This window comes from Leuresthes tenuis, unplaced genomic scaffold, assembly GCF_036924035.1.
Source record: "Leuresthes tenuis unplaced genomic scaffold, fLeuTen1.0.hap1 SCAF_22, whole genome shotgun sequence".
NCBI classification, from domain to species: Eukaryota; Metazoa; Chordata; class Actinopteri; order Atheriniformes; family Atherinopsidae; genus Leuresthes; species Leuresthes tenuis.
In genome coordinates, this window is record NW_027325376.1 from 11,476,837 (window position 1) to 11,496,300 (window position 19,464).

The following is a 19,464-nucleotide window of genomic DNA, read 5'->3' on the forward strand; positions in this document are numbered from 1 at the left end:
TGTTTTTCCCCGCACACCAAGATGAAAGCATTGTGACCAGTTGTTCTGCGTCTAATGCAAAAGCTAAACAAATGTGCTTAGATCGGAAAACAGCATCACGTGACTGGAATACCAGAAATGCACGTTGAACACTTCCACTTTCAAACGTCACTTAAAACCGAAGTGGTTTAGTGTCCATTTATTTTTATTAAGCTAAATTATTAACTGGCAATTATGCCGATCTTTGGACCTTAGCAGGAGATAAAATATGGCCGACGCCAGCGAAAACTGAACAGAACTCAGCTTTCGATTTTCTAACACCACACATAGGTGAAGCCGTTTCTTTCAAATTACTACAGTCCCAGGGTGTACTTTGTTTTCGCATCGGTGTAGTCTTTTGTTGTTTTAACACTCTACAGTATAACTCGACGGGGATCTCCTCTACTTCCTTTTTCATGGCAGACAAACGAGGAAGGGATCAGCTGGCCTCGATCGCAACACTGTGTAAGGCCGTGATGACAGAGACGGGAGAGAAAATTTCCCCCATAGTATGGACTGGTCATTGTATCGTTTTATAAAGGTCAACCCCCAGTTCATAGGAAAAAAAGTATGAGAATTCCTTTTATTGATTTGTAAAAGCCCACAGGTGAAGATCCTCTCTTTTCAAGTTATTGTTTAGTAACGCTCACATACAAAGTTCATTTGGAGCCTTAACGAAGGTAGAACTTAAAAAAATAAGTGCCTTTTACAAGATACTATCCACAAAGGTCCTGACCCACCATATAATTGCAAAGATGCCATTTTTAGGGTGATCAGTGCAGTGCAAACTATAACACATTAAATGTAATGAATGCCATATCAGTGCGGCTCTTACAGTGGAGGGCGTAGCGCTTTTCTTGCGGTCAGAGGAGACCAGAGGGCTGGCCGGCACCTTGGTAGTAGAGCTGCCTGAAGAACTTTTCCTCCCAGAATCCTCGGCTGCAGATCGGTTGTCTGTCTGACCTCCCCTCTTGGAGTAGGAGGAGCCTAGAGGAAAAACAGAGTTCGCATCAGACCATCATTTCCAGAATTTAAGCGTGGACTTCTCCCCCCCCCTTTGTTCTCCCTGTCATTTGTCTCCTTTTTTTCTTCTTACAGAATTCAGTCCGTCTTTCATTAAATTTGTTGGTCTAACCCTCTATTCTGAGATTAATCTTGTACTCGACCCACTTCATCATCCTTCCTTGTTGATTCTCCACATTTTTAGTCACGCACACCCTCTTTATTATGTAAACCTTCATTTCAGGAAGTGTTGTGGTTCTGTGTGTATTTTCAGAAGTAGTTTGACTTTTATTTTCCATTTGAATAGCAAAAATAATTTTAAAAAAAAAACAATTAAAAAAAACTTATTTTCTCATATTTTGAGACTGGTTGTCATCACAGTACTATGGAAACTGTGTTTATGAACTCTGTGCTGATGCCATGGCATCTCTTCTAAGTTCTCTGATTATTGTGTTCCTGGAAAAGACAGGCAGCAACACTAAAAATGTGTCCGAGTGGCATACAGCAACAGGGCAGCTGTCATTGCGCACTTCCCTCTGCCGATTATTGTAAATGCTCTGATTATTGAATCAAGGCCTAAACAAACAGCTTTGTTTGTCTTGACAGTTTGGTTTGTTTAGTTTTAAAAATCTGACATGGGTGTTTTGTCCTACAGGTGCTGAGGATTACTCAGTGCAGCACACTTTTCTCTGCTGTGGTCCACCAAACTGCATTCTTGGATGATTTTACCCATGATTCATGAGAAGCATTAATGTACTGCTGTATCTGGGCTTCTTTTTGTGGGAGGCAAGCATCACTGAGAGCACACTGAGGTGCACTGGGTACAAAGAGGTGTGTAGATGGCTGAGCTTTTTGCCCAGTTTTGCCCAGGAGAGGACGAGTGTCCAACCAAGAGTCCTCAGATGCACACGATTACATAATAAACAAACTCTGCAGAATTCATCAGAGTGCGTGTCGAGATGTGAGGGCGGCGATGAGGGTCTATTTAGCAGACCTCATCAATTTTGCACATGATCAGTGACACAGAAAAGCAAACAAAAAAAAAAAAGACAAAATAGCACATTCTTAATATTTACGAGACCTCCACAAATCGTGTTTTCAGAGCTTGTGTTTTAATCAAGATGTGCCCGGTTTCCCACGGTGGAGTCAGAGTGAAAAGCTGCTCTGACTGTTTTTAATCTTCTTTCTTGTATACAGAAAGAAGAAAGTAGTAGCTCACCAAAATACAAAATAAGTCTCAAAATACATTCTTTGCTTGTGGATCTCAGGCTCTATAGTCTTGTGATGGTAACTGGTCTCAAAATATGAAACCAGAACTCTTCATTTGTTTTTGTTTTATCAAAACAGAGAATGAAGATTCAACTATCTTAAACACTTTTTAGTCCATTTTAACCATAAAAAAAGAAAGAACCACCCCCACCATTTCTTACACTAAACAGAATTAAATTATGGGAATGTTCTAATAGCGATTCCCTTCTTTGACTCTTTTCACAGCTTTGTTCACACACCTCTTCAATCGTCAAACTAAAAACAAATTACCCTCTCAATCTCATCCCCATCCACTTTCCCCCCCGTCATAAAACCAATCTCACCCTGGTCGGTGGCTCTGCGGTTCTGAGGCTTCTGGTTGGATGACACGCTGCGCTGTACCTTGGAGAGGCATGACGGACACAGGTCAGTGCAATATCATTTATGTACCGGTGTTCATACAGACCAAATAATGAAAGAATTTAAGCCAAATCCAGAGTTTAAAGCTGCTCCACATCTACATGAATGTTAAAAAACACAAACAGACACATTCAAGAGCCCAGGATGGCTGAGATCTGCTGTTGGTGACATGTGTTGCAGGTCTACAATCAAGAAGCTACTAATTAGATGCATCAGAGTGGATTCCCTGAGTATTTTTGGTGTAAATACACGGCCATGTGAGCTTCCTTATGTCACTGGCTCAAATTGGGAAACTTCATTATGTGTTAGCAGAACACGTACGACATTACGTGTTCTCATTATACCTTGTGAGGCGGGGAGGGTGCATTTATGTTGCTTACATCACATCCTGGTCGTGGCTTGATGCAACCTTCATCCAGCTGAGGGGAGGGAGAAAGAAAAAAGAAAGGTCTTAATATTCTAAGCAAAAAAAGTGAAAAGTTTATGGTGGAGTTGCTCTACATATCATATACTGTCTATTTAGCAGTGAAGCAGGCCAGCCTTGAGGAATGTTTGTGGATGTGAGAGAGACTGTATACCTCAGAGTTCCTATAGTCCAGAAGCAAGTACGTAGCCATCACATCATTGTACTTCTGGGTCACCAGTGAGTCCTGGAGCTCCTCTTGACAGTATCCCATCTGCAGCATGATGTCTGCACATACAAAGGTTAGAGTTGTGAACGTACTGTATACTTTTTAATGTCCTCTTCCGTACACAAGAGTGCCTTTTACTGTGTACCTGTTCTCCTGGGGTCCTTATAATCTGGCTGAGGTTCAATGTAGGGTTTGAGTTCTTCCTCCTCATGGCCCACATTCATCCATCGGTCCCTCATTATCTGCTGCTGGGAGCAAGTCAGACATACAGGATGAAAGAAGCTGGAAAGCATCGATCAATGTTTATTCTGTTGCTCATTTATCTTTCGTAAGGTTTTACTCTCAGGAGCTGTCCGATGTTTTTACTGCCAATATGCAAGTAAATCTCCCTTTAAGACAAAACTAGAGATGCTACACGAACTCTTACTCCATCTCACACTCAAAGGTCTTCAGACAAAACACTAAAGATGATAAAATCAGCCTGTGTTAGACAAAAATTGACGGCAATCAGCTGTGTTATCGATCCACTGAGTGCTTCAAGCAGAGCAGATCGCTCATTGTTTGATGCAAACTGACTCAACATGCCTATGAAGGTGTAAGCTCCCGACCCAAAACTCGCACACAAAATCTAAAGTAGGTGCGAATGAAGTGTGGCATGGCATTTCTAACACTAGAGCTTGATGTTTCTTTACAGGATTGCTTTAAAGTTTAACATGACAAAGCCAAAAAACAGGAAAAGTTCAAACTTTCTTTCAAAGAAAGCACTTTAAAGATGACTTCCAGGGAAGCGGGTGCTGCCTCTGGACTTCATTTTTACTTCAAACAAGTGACCATCCATTGTCATTTTGTGGCAGCAAATTTGGTAACTCCTTAACCCCAAACTAGCATGTATTTACTAGGCCTTTAAAAAGCGCTTTACACTTCAGCAACAAAGTCGCATATGCTTGATGAAACGAGGCCAAGGATACAGTACTTTATGTGCGGCACACATTAGCAAAGGGGTGGTGTGCGTAGCAACAGGGTATTTTCAGAATGTCTGCAGGATATCAAGTTACATTTTAAAGGAACTGGACGGATGATTTTATTGCAGTGAATGGGATTTATTTACTTGGGTATCCTTTCAGCTAACTTTTGATCTGTGTATTTGTGCCAGTGCAGTGCAGCATACCTCAAGGCTGCCTCTTTTGGAAGGGTTCAGGATCAGGAACTTTTTAAGCAAGTTCTCACAGTCAGTGGACATGTAGAAGGGAATCCTGTATTTACCACGCAGCACACGTTCTCTCAATTCCTGCAGATGGAGGAGGACATTGAAAGCAAACAGTTGATGCACGTTTACGCACAGAAAACCACGGTCTCGTCCGTATTCTGCTATTCTTCTCCATTTAAAATCAATTGGCTACAGACATTAGCTGTGGTTGCACCTCAACTGAATAATATCTTTTGAATGAATGAATGTCCTACTCATTTATTCACGAAAGAGCTGCTTAGCGTTTAAAAACGGAAAGCTATGATTCTAAGACATCTCTAGCATAGTGCGTGGGTGAATAACATGCATCCACTTTTGTGGTATTTTGATTCCAGTAATATCTGATTATTTCTGCTTTCCTGCAATAATACAATTACACACTGAGGAGGTTTATGGATGTGGTGACAGCAATCAATACCGTTGTAACTTATAAAAAAACAGCTCGCGAGCAGCTAATTCTGTCAGCACTTCATTCTGATAAAACATAATCAATTTAACACGGCCAATTAAAACCGTGACGGAAAATTCTTACTTTGTGTCAGTATTTGGCATCAGTTTCAAACATTTTGTTGCAGATACAATCTTAATACAGCGACCTGTCGTCCTTTAAGCAAATAGCAAAACCAAATAATGTAGGTTTTAGACTAAATAAACCTCGACTGCTTGTCACATTGCCCACCCAAGATGAGTCTGCACTTTGAGTCAGAAGAGCACTGAGGTGTTGTGAATGATTGTGCACGACTACAGTTGACAGAAAACCAAAGTACCTGGCATCTCAACCTGTTTGGATGCATCTCAACACCAAAGACCATTTTCAAAACAAGTACCTAGACTCACACAAACATAAGAAGTTGCACATCCGTGCTTTCCAGAGTTTAATTTCTGTATTCAGTGAGCCAACGAGAACAAAAACTATCATGACAAATACTACAACCACCCACAGACATCTGCTTATATAATGCACATGAACACACACACACACACACACACAAACAGTCTCTCCTATTCCCAACCTTGAGGTTTTGTCCATCAAACGGCAGTGAGCCGCTGACCAGTGTGTAGAGGATCACTCCCAGGCTCCAGACGTCCACCTCAGGCCCATCGTACTTCTTGCCCTGGAAAAGCTCTGGGGCTGCGTAGGGCGGGGACCCACAGAAAGTGTCCAGCTTGTTCCCTAGAGTAAACTCATTACTGAAGCCAAAGTCTGCTATCTTGATGTTCATGTCTGCGTCCAGCAGAAGGTTCTCTGCCTGCAGATGGAGAACATGTGGGGGACAAGAGGAGAGGAGGCAGGAAAACAGATTAACGTTGCACTGAGCTGGAGGACGGATAAGAAACAGGAATCTAAATCTAAATGCAGGAATTTATTTACTACTTCTCTGCCTTACCGAAAATGACTGAACTGCAAAAAGTTTAAAGCCACCTTAAAAAAGCTGAATGAGATTTTCAGTTTGATACAGAACATATTACACCTTGTTAAAGGCAGTCGCCTAACACGCCTTTCTGTGGAGGAAAACAAATCTTGAACAAAAACGAAAAGAAGGAAAACGGCTTTCGGGGTAATGGTCTGTGGCTATCAAGACACACAATGGGCAAAGGAGGCTCTTACCTACGTGTGTGTGTGTGTGTGTGCGTGCTTGTATCTTTAATGCTAAAGTGAGCCAGCGAACAGGGAGGCTGGGGTTGCCTGGCAACAGGTGCACTCTCCTTTTCACTTGCTCTGAATACTCAGCTTCGGTGTGTTTGAGCGAGCACATTAAAAAAAAAAAAAAACACACACTGACATCATCTCTAACCTTTGGTGTAAGAAATGAATGAACACCAGGTTTTTTTTTTTCATGATTTATACGTTACGTCGATATCGTGATGCCATTTTAACATTTTAAACCGACGTATACACCTCTGATGTTGCTTGTTTTAGCAGAAGCAGCAGTATAACATAGCACAAGAAAAACAGTAATACCAGCTTTTTCACCGTAGGACTCAAAGTAAGCGTAGAATGGTCTCCACTCGAAAAACAGTCATAAAAACTGGCACTTGCAGAGCAGAACCAACACGTGTTAAGCCGGTGTTGGATGTGACATTAGGTCCCTCAGATAAAGAGTGATTAGGATAATACGCAGGATGGTACGCATTACAATAATGAGGAATGCATATCCAGCAGTGACCTCTTATTTCCTGTGCTGCCACTTTTGTAGGTGACAACAATTACCTGAAAGTGGAGCAACTGCAACACGATTGTCAAATCACTGAAAATTCTTCTTGAAAAGCAAAACTCTAATCGCGTGTGGAAGAAAACAAACAACAACAACAAAAAAAAAACTGCAGTGGCGGGTTCTTCTGAGGTTACTGTAACAGCAATCATGATAATGTCTACAAAGTCTGCCTTCTGGCACAATAAGAGGATTTACAACGCTGCATTATATGATGAACCAAAATGACCTGGAAGCTTAGATCCGGATGCGCATGTTGGGAATCAGTTTAGTCACAAAATACCCTGAACTGACTGCAAATAGCACAAACAAAGTCTTAAAAAGAGCCAAGGGCAAGCATGATACGGGGATTGTATACAGACGTACGTGTCCACGGATGTATATGAATGCAGGTTTAAACCCGAGCATTGAAACGGGGCCATTATATCACCTTTGTGATTAATCTCTGGGTCACTTGTTTGTGAGGGAGGCATTTAATCTCAAAAAATTTAATCATATGAAGATTAATGGGGAGAGACGGGGAGTGGGAGCTTCCTTTGACACAGAATAAACTGTAATTCAATAATGTGTGCGAATGCGCTCTCACCTTGAGGTCTCTGTGAACTATACACTTCTGATGGCAATACTGCACTGCTGACACAATCTGGAGAAAGACAAAGCGTGTGCGAGACAATGAGGAGGAAAGGGAAAGGGTGGACAAAGTGAAATATGGAGACAACGAGGTGTATGACAGTGAGAAGTCTTCATTAGGATTTTTATCAGGAAGCAATCATGAGGAGCTACTGGGGATGCAAGCAGTTCTCTTACCCGTTTATACCTTAATGATCAACAGTCAAGCATTGAGAGCATATATAACAAAAGAAAATGGATGTTGTACAGTCCAACTTTCCTTAAACGATACATGGAACACATACAGTAATACAACAGATGTCTATGGAAAAAAACAACAACACACAAATGACAGTTTTGCAGCACACACACAAACCTGTCTGAATTTGGCGCGTGCTTCTTTCTCCTTCATCCGGCCGTGGGCCACCAAGTAATCAAAGACCTCTCCTGAGTGACAGGAGAAAGAAGAGAGGAGCAGATTTGGTGTTAGAATATGATACTCGCCTCGTTAAAGCCAGAAAAAGGGGGTTGAGGGGACACAACTGAACACTGACCTTAAAGAATGACAACGAGCTAAAATTGGTGCTTTTCTGGGGGTCTTTTCATATTTTCTTAGCTTGACAATAAAAATAACGAACTCTCAGTTTGTTATTCTTCCCTGATATTATGTTTTAAGGGTAAATCGACACAGAACTACTCACTATATTGACTCCGATTACAAATAAACAGCCTGTATAATAATTAACATGCTAGTCTGGGCCCTTAGTTTTTTTTCTATCAAACTTATCAAGACACTGGGTGCAGAGGCAATGATTTCACCGGGTAAAGCTCTTACCTCCACTTGCGTACTCCATTACCAGGTACAAAGTCTTCTCTGTCTCTATCACCTCAAATAGCTTCACTGTAGTTGGAGAGAACAACAAAAAAATAATCATTAGTCAGGGAGGGGAAGCAAAGTGGAGGAAGGCAAGGCGAGAGGTGGGGGGGGGGGTAAAAGCAGCAAAAAGAAAGTAAAAATAAGACAAACAAGCATTTGGTTTGAGTACATGACCTCTGTGTGTCTTTGTGAGTGGACACTCTAGCTTTGGTGTGACTCACCTATGTTGGGATGATTCAACATCTTCATGATTCTCACCTCCCGGAAGAGCTGTGAGAAACGAGGCATAAACACTCTGTCAGTTGCACCGTTGGGGTGTGGAATAAGGAGGTGTGGTCGTGAAATGCATTTACATCCTAAATCCGACTGCGTCAATTTGTGCTTAATGAGGACTACAGAAACTCTCCAGATTCAGTATTTGTGTTGGAGAAAATGGATCGAAAATAAACATGCTATTCCTGTTTATGTGCAGGAAAGTCAAATTAAACAAAAATAAACATGGTCTGTGTTTTTTTCATAATCATAATAATTCAACGTCTTTTTCAGGTAGGAAGGCATGAAGTAGTACTTTCAACTTCCCACAAATCTGTTTGCTCTGAATCAGCAGATAAGACCAAACTAAACTTAATTCATGCTTCTTTTTTTGGACAAGTTAACTCTTCAAACAGACGAGCACCTGCAAAACAAGACCAATAAAAGTTACAGCAGCCCTAAATGTGACTCTTTTAAAGCAGCGGAAGCCTGCAATATTTGCTCTGCTACACGTAATCCACTCTTCAAAGACTTGTGTTGTCCTTGAGAGTAGCATAAACCGCTTTCTCAAACATAACTTCAATATCACTTTACATCTGCAACCAAGTAAGAGCAGGAAATTAAAACTTACTAGCTCATGTTCAGCTTTAACCCTGTAACCTCTTAGTGTCATCAAAATCTTGCCTTTTTATTCCAGAAAAGTCAAAAACACTTATCCAGTAAGTTTATTTTGAGGCAAATTCCCATTCTCTGTCCATTCACTATAAATTTAGCTCATATTTCTCCTCATAAAAACACTCAGGCATTAAGAAAACCCATTTAAATACTCTAATATTCTGTTTTTTTTTGCCTTGAACTATGTGCGGACTGATGAGAAGGATTAATAAAATCCTTTTAAGATAATTCTGACAAACAACCTGTGGAAAATCCCAATTCAGGGATTCAGAGCTCTTTAAAATATCCAGGACTTTTATAAAGATGTGGAAAAACATAATGAATTTGGGAAAACAGACACCGTTTAAGGTCTACATGCTTAGACTTTTGCTGAGAATCTTTCAAGATTTGATCCATTTGAACATTAAGTGTTCCCTGCTAATTCTGGATTGAGTTATATGTCTGTGCATCTTTACGTTTCATCCGAGTGTGCGACTGTTAGCATCTGACTGCTAACATTTGTGTGGTCAAAGTTTCCGCGTCGTTTTTTCATTCTCCCGTGCCCATATTTGGAACTCGGCGTGTATTCTACGCCTCGTGTCTGTGGACGGATGAGCGGTGTGTGTGCGTTCGTGTGCGAGCACACATGGTTAGACAGTGTGCATGTAAGTGGACAGACCCCACCCTGCCACCATCAAAGGAAGTAATTGCAGCTTGTTTCCTGTAATTAAAACTCTCTCTGAAAACTGGACCACTTCAGAAAGATAGAGAGGCAGAGACAGAGAGGAAGGCACATCGGGGCAGGAAGAATGACTTTTGAAAATGACTTTGGAGAAAAGGGATATGAAGGAGTGAGGTTTAAAATGTGTGTATGCGAGAATGATTCGAAGAGACCCACCTTTTGCAAACTGGAAGAGTTGAGCTGTGTCTTATCTATAATCTTTACAGCGACCTGAAAGCAAAACCAGACCGTATTCTGTGATTATTACACCTTGTTTCTTTATTACACTCGCTGCATTGGGTTTAACACACTTATCTGAAATAAACAAGCACACAAACATACGCTGCTTTCTTTTCGGACACATCTCACACACGCACAACTGTAATGATATAATCTCACAGTATCAAATCATAGACACGCAGTCACAGCAGGCGAGAATTGCATAATAGGACAGAACAGAAAGAAACACACGCAGTGGGGCCGAATCGCTGTTTTTGCCCGAGCCATAATGAGGTCTATAGTTCATAATCCAACAGTGGTCAAAAGCAAGTCAGAAATAAAGATAAAAACAAAAAACACAGCATTGGGGAATAATGGACATGTTAAAAAAAAAAAAAAGGATTAAACAGAATAAGAGAAAAGAGGACGTGAAGGCTGAGGAAACAAAGAACCGTCTCTTCACAAGGACACAGAACAGAGAGGTCTACTTCTCTCCTATTTCTGTCAACTAACTTCTTTCTTTCACTCCTCTTTCTGGTTGTGCTCGTCTGACTCTTTCCTGCCCTCTGACTCTCCCTTGTTTTCCTTGTGTGTGCAAGTGTTTGTGCGTGTGTGCCAGCAAGTCACATGGAGTGTTATCAGGGTGTCAGGCACCGAGCTGTCACACATTAACAAGGCCCGCCCACCGTACTCTTTCTCACATGTATAATCGGCAGTCGACTTAACTGGGCATCAGACAGAGCCCAGCATGGGCTCACTGGAGACACAGCTTTACCCTTAAAGGGACAGATCAAAATGTTACATCACATCTGCAGTTCGCAGTAAGCCGCAGACATTTAGGCTTCTCTATTCAGGCTGACAATGGTGATCTAATCTCCTGCAGTGGATCTAGTCTTCAAAGCTGTGCAAGCCTCAAATCAGACCAAACCTGCTGAGTATCAGTGTGAGCGTTTCCGTATCCTCGGCAACCAGGAAACCAGATAAACATTCATACTCTCTGGACTAATCAAAGACATATCTGCCTACTTTCTTCTTTTTTTTTTTCTCCTTCTAAAAAGTTGTGGATGGTAAAAACAGTCATGAGCTGAAGTCATACTTGTGGACAAAGTCATCCGGTTTCAACAACTTCTCATGTCACATAAAAGGAGTTTGGTGTCAGACTAACTTAGTTTTTACAGCAAAGGCTTATGTTTTACCACCACTATAGTGTTGTAACAGTATTCTATCTTAATCCAACAGCTCAGATGGCTACTGTCAAGTTCATTTGGACGAACCTAAGCTCCCAGAATAAAAAAAAAAAAGGCTTGTATTTCTAATTATTTCAGGGCTCAATAGACTCAAGAGTGTTTCTTGCTAAAATCATAAGTGATCAGAAGTAATCATAAGTCCATGAAAATCAGTGTGACGAAACAACCAGAACAACATGATGAGAAGAAAGCTATCAGGCCCTTGTGTCCATCATGCCCACCTCTTTTCCAGTGAGGATGTGCCGCGCCAGTTTGACCTTGGCGAAGTTGCCTTTGCCAATGGTTTTCAGTAACCGATAGTTACCGATGTGTGGCTGGTCATCTGACGTGGTCGTAGCCACAGAGTTCCGACATCGTGACATGCTGGTTCGGCCGGATGAGGACTTCTGCTCCTGCCGGAATAGAAGGAAATACAGTAAGTGCAAGGCTATGATTAATTGTGTCTTATCTAAGCAGAAGTGGGTCAAAGGAATACATTAACGGGTAAAATGATCCTTGTAAGTTACCCTGGCTGAGGATCGAAGGTATTGTCAAAATAGAACCAGAGCAAACTGAAAGATAAAAAGGCCAAAATATAAACAGTTCAGAAAGACTGGTTTTCCCGGTTTCCATGGCTTAGGAATTCTAAAATGGCCAATGTGATGTATATCGAAAAGAATGCGGCCAACGTTGGCTAGTAATCGTGCTCTGGTTAAATGACTGTTAACATTCAGAATTCAAAAACTGGAAATCATCTCTTGTCCAGAAGTCTGACGAACAAAGTGGCCTTATACATCAGCATATAAGTGTTAGGTAGCAGCACAAAAAAAAAAAAAATAATAAATAAATAAAATGCAACATCATCACAATTCAGTCAAAGAAGAGATGTCTTTTATTACATTCAAGTCTCTCCTGCCAACGTAAATATTGCTGGAAAACGAGAAAGGCAAGCTGGTTTCATCAGGGAATTAATCTAATTAGTCATTAATTAATTAGTCTAATCTTTTCATTAATTTTTCCCAGTTTAATTCATGTATTTGCTAAGGCTGAATACAGCTGATTTTCATGTAAAGATCCAGCAATCAATGGAAGATTCTGTGAAAAATCTGAGTACATCTTCATTTTTTGGTGGTACTCCTAAGAGAAAAAGTGTATTTGAAAACCTGGTATGTGATGGTGAGATGACTGCTGAACCCTAAGAACACCGGTTCTCTTGTTCCCTAAAACTTTGTGCAAAGCCACGAAGAGCTTAGCTTTGATTTGATTTTTCTGCTGTCACTGTTCTACCACTGTTAATGTTTCACACTGCAGCCCATACTGGCCCACTGCATTTTGCTGTGGACAAATCCAGACATCTAATATCTTCTCCCTCTGCATCTTTAATCTTTAGTCCTTTGCACTACTTCTTTACATGGCAACATGGAGTTAAGTGACTTCAGTTTGTCTTATAGCAGACACTTGGGCCTTCGTGTCAGACCCACACTCTGAAAAAGAAAACAAAAACCTTGCTATGCTGGCGAGTTTTGTATGGCTGGCAGCTGCGATTGAGTTTCAACTCCAGGAAAGGGTCACAGCAATTGTGTGTGTGTGTGTGTGTGTGTGTGTGTGTGATCTGAGCGGACAGGTGACGGGGATCAGGGTCAGAGGAGAGGACGACTGGCTCCAGGGAGACGAGACGCAAACACACACACAGGTCACGATACAAACAGCGAGTGGCGCACAGATACTAGAATACACCGCTGTGCTCACATAGGTGAGGGTGTGCAGATGTGTGTGCGGCCATTTATAATGACATGAACACACCTCTCTGACATTTGATACCAACGGAAGAGACTGCACTGTGATCAGCTTTGTTCTCTACCCCCCCCCAAAAGATTTATCAAATTAAAGCTTCACTCTCTGCCACAAATTGCCCACAGTCCACATTTTTATCAACCCCCCCCCCTCTTGTTGGGTCATGGGAAACAAGGATCACCATAATTGCTTCACTGGCTCTGTGAGTCTCTTGTTCCAGATGGTATGATCTCATGTCTGCATCTTACCCCCCCAACCCCGCACCCCCCCCTGCAAGCATCCACATGCTGACTGGGCAAACTTGGATAAAACATAATAGGGCAGATTACTCTTTAACACAAGCAAAGAAACTCAGATTTAAAACAAATGACAGTTACATTAAACCTGGAGGGCAGGGGAAGGGCCTTATGTGGTCTTGTGTGAGAGGCACGGCAAATGATTTTTATTTTTGGAACATGTGGGAGAGGGAGGCAGACCGAATGTCCTATACGGGAACTATACAAGACAATGAGACCCCAATCTGGGCTGCCGTCGCAAATGTTTATGTGACCCAACTCCTTCTGTCACGTGTTCAGCTTTGTGTTGATTTCTCTCACAGCGCCACTATCCCGCATAGCAACAAGCAGGTCAACTTTTGCCCTCAACAACACATCTGCGTTTCTCAGGGGTTTCTGTGAAGTACACGGCTCAGAAGATATATTTCTTAGCTTCAAAAAAACAACAACTATCTCCCAAAATTCAAATGAATTTGTTCTGTGAGGCCATTTCACTGCGTATCAACGAACTGAGAAAGAAACACGTTTTCATTAAATATTTCTAGCGTGCAAGCAAACATCTGACATTTGAGCAAAGCTGCAGTAATGCGAGGTCTGGTCTCTTGAAGAGTTTGTAATTATGAGAGTGCTAAAATGTGATGGGAAATTTCAACATTTGTATGACACATCAACACTGAGGAATTTTTTAGGTAATTGACGGTTCCTCAATTCAATGGTTCGTTTTCTCAGTTAACCTGCTGCTGCTTTGTAAAATGACTAAACTCTGTTTTTTGTTTTTTTTTTTAAACCTAGACCTTATTTCTGGCATGAAATACGTTTATCTACTCACCGAGAACAGCTTGCCAAAAGTCGGCGTCCTTCGGAAGCTATTTAGATAACTCTCGATCGGCGTATATCCATATAACGGAGTGAATGGGGCAGGGACAATGCAGTCTTTAAATAAGGTATTACCTGTCTTTATTTCACCAATACTTTAAGATGAATGAATGAACGAACGCGTACTATTGCTCTGTTAGCACATAGCTACTGTTATGGCACTGACATGTCGATGAAGTGTGTAAAATCCCCTCCGTTAGCTCTCCTATAGTAGCCACATAACAGCACCTATGAGCTAACAGAGCTATAGCACACGTTCGTTCGTTCGTTCATTCATTCATCTTAAAGACAGATAATGCCTTATTTAGAGGCTGCATCGTCCCTGCCCTGTTCACTCCGTTATATGGATCGCGGGTTTTCTAAATAGCTTCCGAAGGACGCCGACTTTCGCCAAACTGTTCTCGGTGAGTAGATGAACGTATTTCATGCCAGAAATGAGGAGGTCTAGGTTTATAAATACCGGAGTTCCCCTTTAAGATTATAATTCCTTGGTACAACTGTGTGACTGACCTGGGAAATACACAATCTGACATACACACCAATTTCAAGCCACGGTTGGCCAGTTTTTTAGAGGAAAGGGATGAGCTGGGCTCTGTACTCCTTTCTCCTATTCTCTCTCTCTCTCTCTCTTTTTTTAATCTATTACACAACTATCTGTGACACTTTTAATGAGAACAACCAACTGTAAAACTGTGACTGTGCAACACATAACACCCCATTTCAACATCCCTTTTTACAACACATCTCCCCCCGTCTCTGTGACTCTCGGCTCGTCATTCTGCCTTTGACTTCGGCAGCTCCTGACAGCCACAAACCGAAATTTCTGGCATGCGTGGACAGCGTGTCTTGCAAACAAGTTCTGAGAGACCATGAAGTGACCCTTACAGTTGAAGCGTGTTCCCTCAGAGCTCGCTCACTCTTGCATGGTCCTCAGCTCTTTAGTCTTCCGTCTCTCCTATCCTCTTTCATGTCCGACTATTTTTGTCTTCTGATTCTTCCTTCATTTTTGGGCAGCTGCACCCTCCTGACATACACGCTCAGATATAAACGCACAGACACGCACATACTCACTTTTCCCCTCGGTTATATTTAGACGTGACAGGGGACAATAAGTGACATCATTGTTTGGTTCTCACATTACTCTCAGATGTGGAGTTTGACTCAGGAATACCAGCAGGAAACTGCCAACATACAGTTGAGTGTAGCATTTCCTAATGTCAGTGTACTCCACAGGATGTCGTTTAGTAGCAAAGAGCGTCAGGCTTCAGACGTGTCTGTTAATAATCACACATGGAAGGACCACTTATCAAAGGAGTAGAAGTCGTAAATCAGACTCGCAAAATCGAAAGATACATCAGGAGACACTGAACCGGCATACAATAAAGCAAAGTGTGCGAGAGGTGTTCAAACGTAAAGAAATCAACAACTTTTCCATTGAATTCAGTCAAGATTCAACAGTGTTGTCACTTGCTGCTCTGATGACAAATTGTTACTATTTCCTCACATACGGATCACTTTCGCTGCAGCTTGCCAACACCGGAACAACTGCAAATTGCTAATGTCCGAATGGTTTGTCCACAAAGAGATAATAGTGTCCTGCCTCCTTGCACGCATCTTTTCCTTTTTTTCCCCCTTTTTTTGAGTTTCTGATTTTTGTGAGAGTGGCACACGCACAACTGTGAAATGATGCACAACTGGCAAGCTGTTATTTCTTTAGATCTCCGTACAGAATGCAGGCAATACGACGCAGATGCCTATATATTTCCCCCCTAATCACAACCAACCTGAATCTGAGGATAACGGTGAGAAAGGTAGATGCTCTGCTGCCAATGGCAGCTCTCTTTTAAGCCAGTAACTTTGCTGCCAACAAGCAAATGAGGACAGACTTGACAGGTTTCTGTAAAGCCAATGAAAGGGCAATTAAGCAAAGCACTTTGCTTTGAACCGGATTGCAACCTGCTACATGTTGGGAACGGGTGAGAAAACAATGTCAAAGTTAGGGCAAAATTGAGTTTTTGTTGATCTTAAGTGTTGCACATTTTCTTTTATTGTACAGCTGTGTGGAGCGTATCTCTATTCAGATAGTTGCTTAGAGGACAGGAGTTACACCATCGTTACCTGAAAGTTTCTTCAGCAACAACAGAGCCTTTCAAATAACTTTTTCTCAAAACCATATCAGCTTCAGGCTGCGCCCCTCCCGCTGCAGGCAGGGAGAAAGGAAATATAGATAGAAATATGGATGGTTCAAATATGGATATGGAGAAATATGGAGTCAGATTTACAAAGTACAACAGACTTAACCGTCGTCTCTGGAGTGAGTGCAGCAGCCTGAAGAAGGCATTACACTCCTTATGATTTATAATGTAAACGTGAAGTGAAAATACACTTGAATGCAGCTACAAAGCACACAAAGTATGTCATAACACATACATAACACGATCAAATTCTCCTGCTCATTAAAGAACAAAGCTTGTGCTAATATTGTTTGCTATATCGCCCGGTCCTCCTTGATTCACAGTAGGTGGGCAGGCCTCGTTTGTCTGTTGCCTACCGTGTGGTGAGACCATTAGTGTAGTGTTTACATCGCGCTCAATTGAGACTTCTCATCCAAAACGCACATACCCTGAAAAGTTACTAACAAGAGGTTTGCATCTGAAAACCATTTACTGCCAACACAAGCACACATGATCAAAACGCAAGACACACACAGAGCAGTTAAGTTAATCCAAGGTAGTGCTGGTCATGCTTTGGCTCTGGCCTCATAATCACTGATCTTTGGAGGAAGCCATTCAGATGCCAACAGATTAAATTTTACACAGCAGCAAAGTCAGCCAAGTAGATGGAAGTAAGTGCTACACACTACTATTAAGAGACTGTGGAAACCAAATGTGCCAATGTTATCTATAAAAACACATTTTGAAAGTGAACATGAGCCAGAGTGGAAAAACACATCTGACACTGAATAATAAAACACTCCTCAGTCCTTCCTGTTGACTGTGCTTCCAAATCATTAGGCATTATCAACTAAATCATATTAAGCTTCAAGATCATTATTCTGCCATGTCCTATGTTTTCAGTTTCTGAAAGCTCAGCTGCAAATAAAATGCACCGAGTTACACTAAAAGTCCAGAGAGCACATTTTCTAATACGATGCAATATTGTCAACTGCACCAGTTTCCCCCTAAACTGAGAAAACCACAGGCGGAGACGGGTCGGCAAGATAATTAACAGCCAAGTTTGTACCAATACATCTGCAACTGAAGGTGATGATTAATGACAAAACGCAGAAAATAAGTGTTAGAAGAGACTAGACATTTCCCTGTGGCAGTCTAGGAAATTCCAACACACCAATAATGATCGTTTTTCAGTAAATAAGGCTCCTTCCACACAGCAATATTTCAAGGTACTCGTTTTCTACCAGGTTGTTACTGAATTTAATCAGATCTTCACACAGAACTGAAAAGATGTAGGCTGAAGGATAAACGCTGTCCTAATTAGAAGCCTATATGTCCAATAGGGGAGAGAAAATAAAAATAAAAATAAAAAAAGCTGGAGGCCCAGCCAAAATCGGACTTGTTTAACAGAGTTGCTGTAATTCCAGCTACATGTGACCTCCATATCAAGCCTGTAAGCTTCCTTCATATGGCCCATTTAACACAGTGAGCTGAGGGTCTGCTGTCTGTAACAAACCACTTACTCCACCTCGGTGGAAAGAGGAGTGTAGATGTAGTCATTCTTAACTACATTCATCTTGTTTATAAATTAAGACCACCCAAATTGGCTTATTTGACTTTAAAAGGCAGTTATCCTGGTTAAAAAGGAAAACACTTCCCTAGACATTTTTCTCCAGTGTCTTTGACAACTGCTGCATTGTTTTAGTCACGAACCAACTGGTTGGCTCTAAGATCGATGGTTTAATTTACTGTACTTAGAGACAGTTGTCCTTATTCTAAAGTATTTAGTGTTCAGTATACTGATGCTAGCTAACAGCAGCATATCCCAGCCAAACAGAGCAGTAGTTTTCAAGTGGTCTTCAAATGGATATATTTTGCTTTAATGAAAACTTAAGTAAGCCTATCAACTACAGCCTCAAGTTAAAACTAATAACGATGCAGAACCCCCATGAGGGAATAACTCCAAGGCAAATACAATCAGAGGAAAATTGAAAGGGCTGTTAGAAAGCAGCCAGAGAAATGCTCCAGCACAGCCCTGCTGATTTTAAACGTGCAGGAAAGCCACTGAAATTGAAGGTTTTTTTTTGCATAGATAAGCCAGGTGTGGAAAAAAAAAAGGGAAACAAACTAGGAACAGTTAAACACAACAGACACAAACATTAAGTAAATCACAAGAAGTGGAACACGAGTGACAAGGAATGACCACTCAGGAAACATCTATAGCCTTACTTAGGAGGCTTTATTTCAAATGTGCCTGTTTTTCTCAGATTTAAATTCAGTTAAAGTGCTATATATATCTATTCTATAAACATTCTTGGGGAAACAAGCTAATGAGGGACATAATATACACAGAGCTTTAAAGTACAGCAAGGATGCAAAACTGATACAAGACTTGGCTTTCAATGAAGAATCACAATAAGAGGATTTTAACGAGAAAACTGTGCACACTTTGATCAGGAAGGTTACAGTTAACCAGCAAACAACGTCATACTGCTTTTCCAACGCTCACGTCGATAGCGCTGCCGTAAGCTACCTTCTTTCCTAGCAGGTTAATGTCCACATGTCTGTGCTGACTGGAGTAATGTGTTACTGAGGCGGAGGGATCATTTCCCCCGTTTACACCGACACGCCGCGCATAAAACTTCATTTCAGCTTCAAGATGCAAACGTTGCCCAACAACACTCGCTGGAGGAGAAACGACTTAACTCTTTCACAACATCCAGGCTGCTGTGTGCCAAGCTTGTAACTGTGCCACACTTACATGCGGCTGTTTTAATGAGGGAAAACACTGCCTGAAGTTAAGCTAGTTTTTCAGCCGAAACGCTGACGTTAGCCTCGAAGAACTCTCGCGCCAGCTGGACCACAATGCCGGACAAAAAGTCAACATTAAAGAATCGCACAACGCTGGAGGGCAACGTCTAATATACAGTAGTTGGTGTAGTGCAGCCATGCCAGCAAAACAAACTGGCCACCAAAGTAAAATTGTGAGAGGCCTCTTACTTTAGCAT

At 41.5% G+C, this 19,464-nt stretch overlaps 1 protein-coding gene across 13 annotated transcripts in view; it reads right to left on the reverse strand.

Moving 5' to 3' along the window:
• The window catches only part of mark2b (MAP/microtubule affinity-regulating kinase 2b), a 47,636-nt gene that overhangs the window by 17,738 nt on the left and 10,434 nt on the right, over nucleotides 1-19,464 (reverse strand). For 9 of the 13 annotated variants that reach the window (XM_072376844.1, XM_072376850.1, XM_072376845.1 and 6 more), the window contains exons 2-14: nucleotides 11,580-11,750; nucleotides 10,070-10,123; nucleotides 8,487-8,535; nucleotides 8,224-8,289; nucleotides 7,765-7,835; nucleotides 7,366-7,422; nucleotides 5,580-5,816; nucleotides 4,489-4,608; nucleotides 3,466-3,568; nucleotides 3,267-3,379; nucleotides 3,033-3,107; nucleotides 2,613-2,670; nucleotides 854-1,005 (exon numbers count right to left, since the gene is read on the reverse strand). In XM_072376844.1, coding sequence (XP_072232945.1) covers nucleotides 854-1,005; nucleotides 2,613-2,670; nucleotides 3,033-3,107; nucleotides 3,267-3,379; nucleotides 3,466-3,568; nucleotides 4,489-4,608; nucleotides 5,580-5,816; nucleotides 7,366-7,422; nucleotides 7,765-7,835; nucleotides 8,224-8,289; nucleotides 8,487-8,535; nucleotides 10,070-10,123; nucleotides 11,580-11,750 — 1,326 coding nt within the window. The remainder of the gene's footprint in view (nucleotides 1-853; nucleotides 1,006-2,612; nucleotides 2,671-3,032; nucleotides 3,108-3,266; nucleotides 3,380-3,465; nucleotides 3,569-4,488; nucleotides 4,609-5,579; nucleotides 5,817-7,365; nucleotides 7,423-7,764; nucleotides 7,836-8,223; nucleotides 8,290-8,486; nucleotides 8,536-10,069; nucleotides 10,124-11,579; nucleotides 11,751-19,464) is intronic. The other 4 variants (XM_072376852.1, XM_072376853.1, XM_072376842.1 and 1 more) reach the window with 2 other exon arrangements.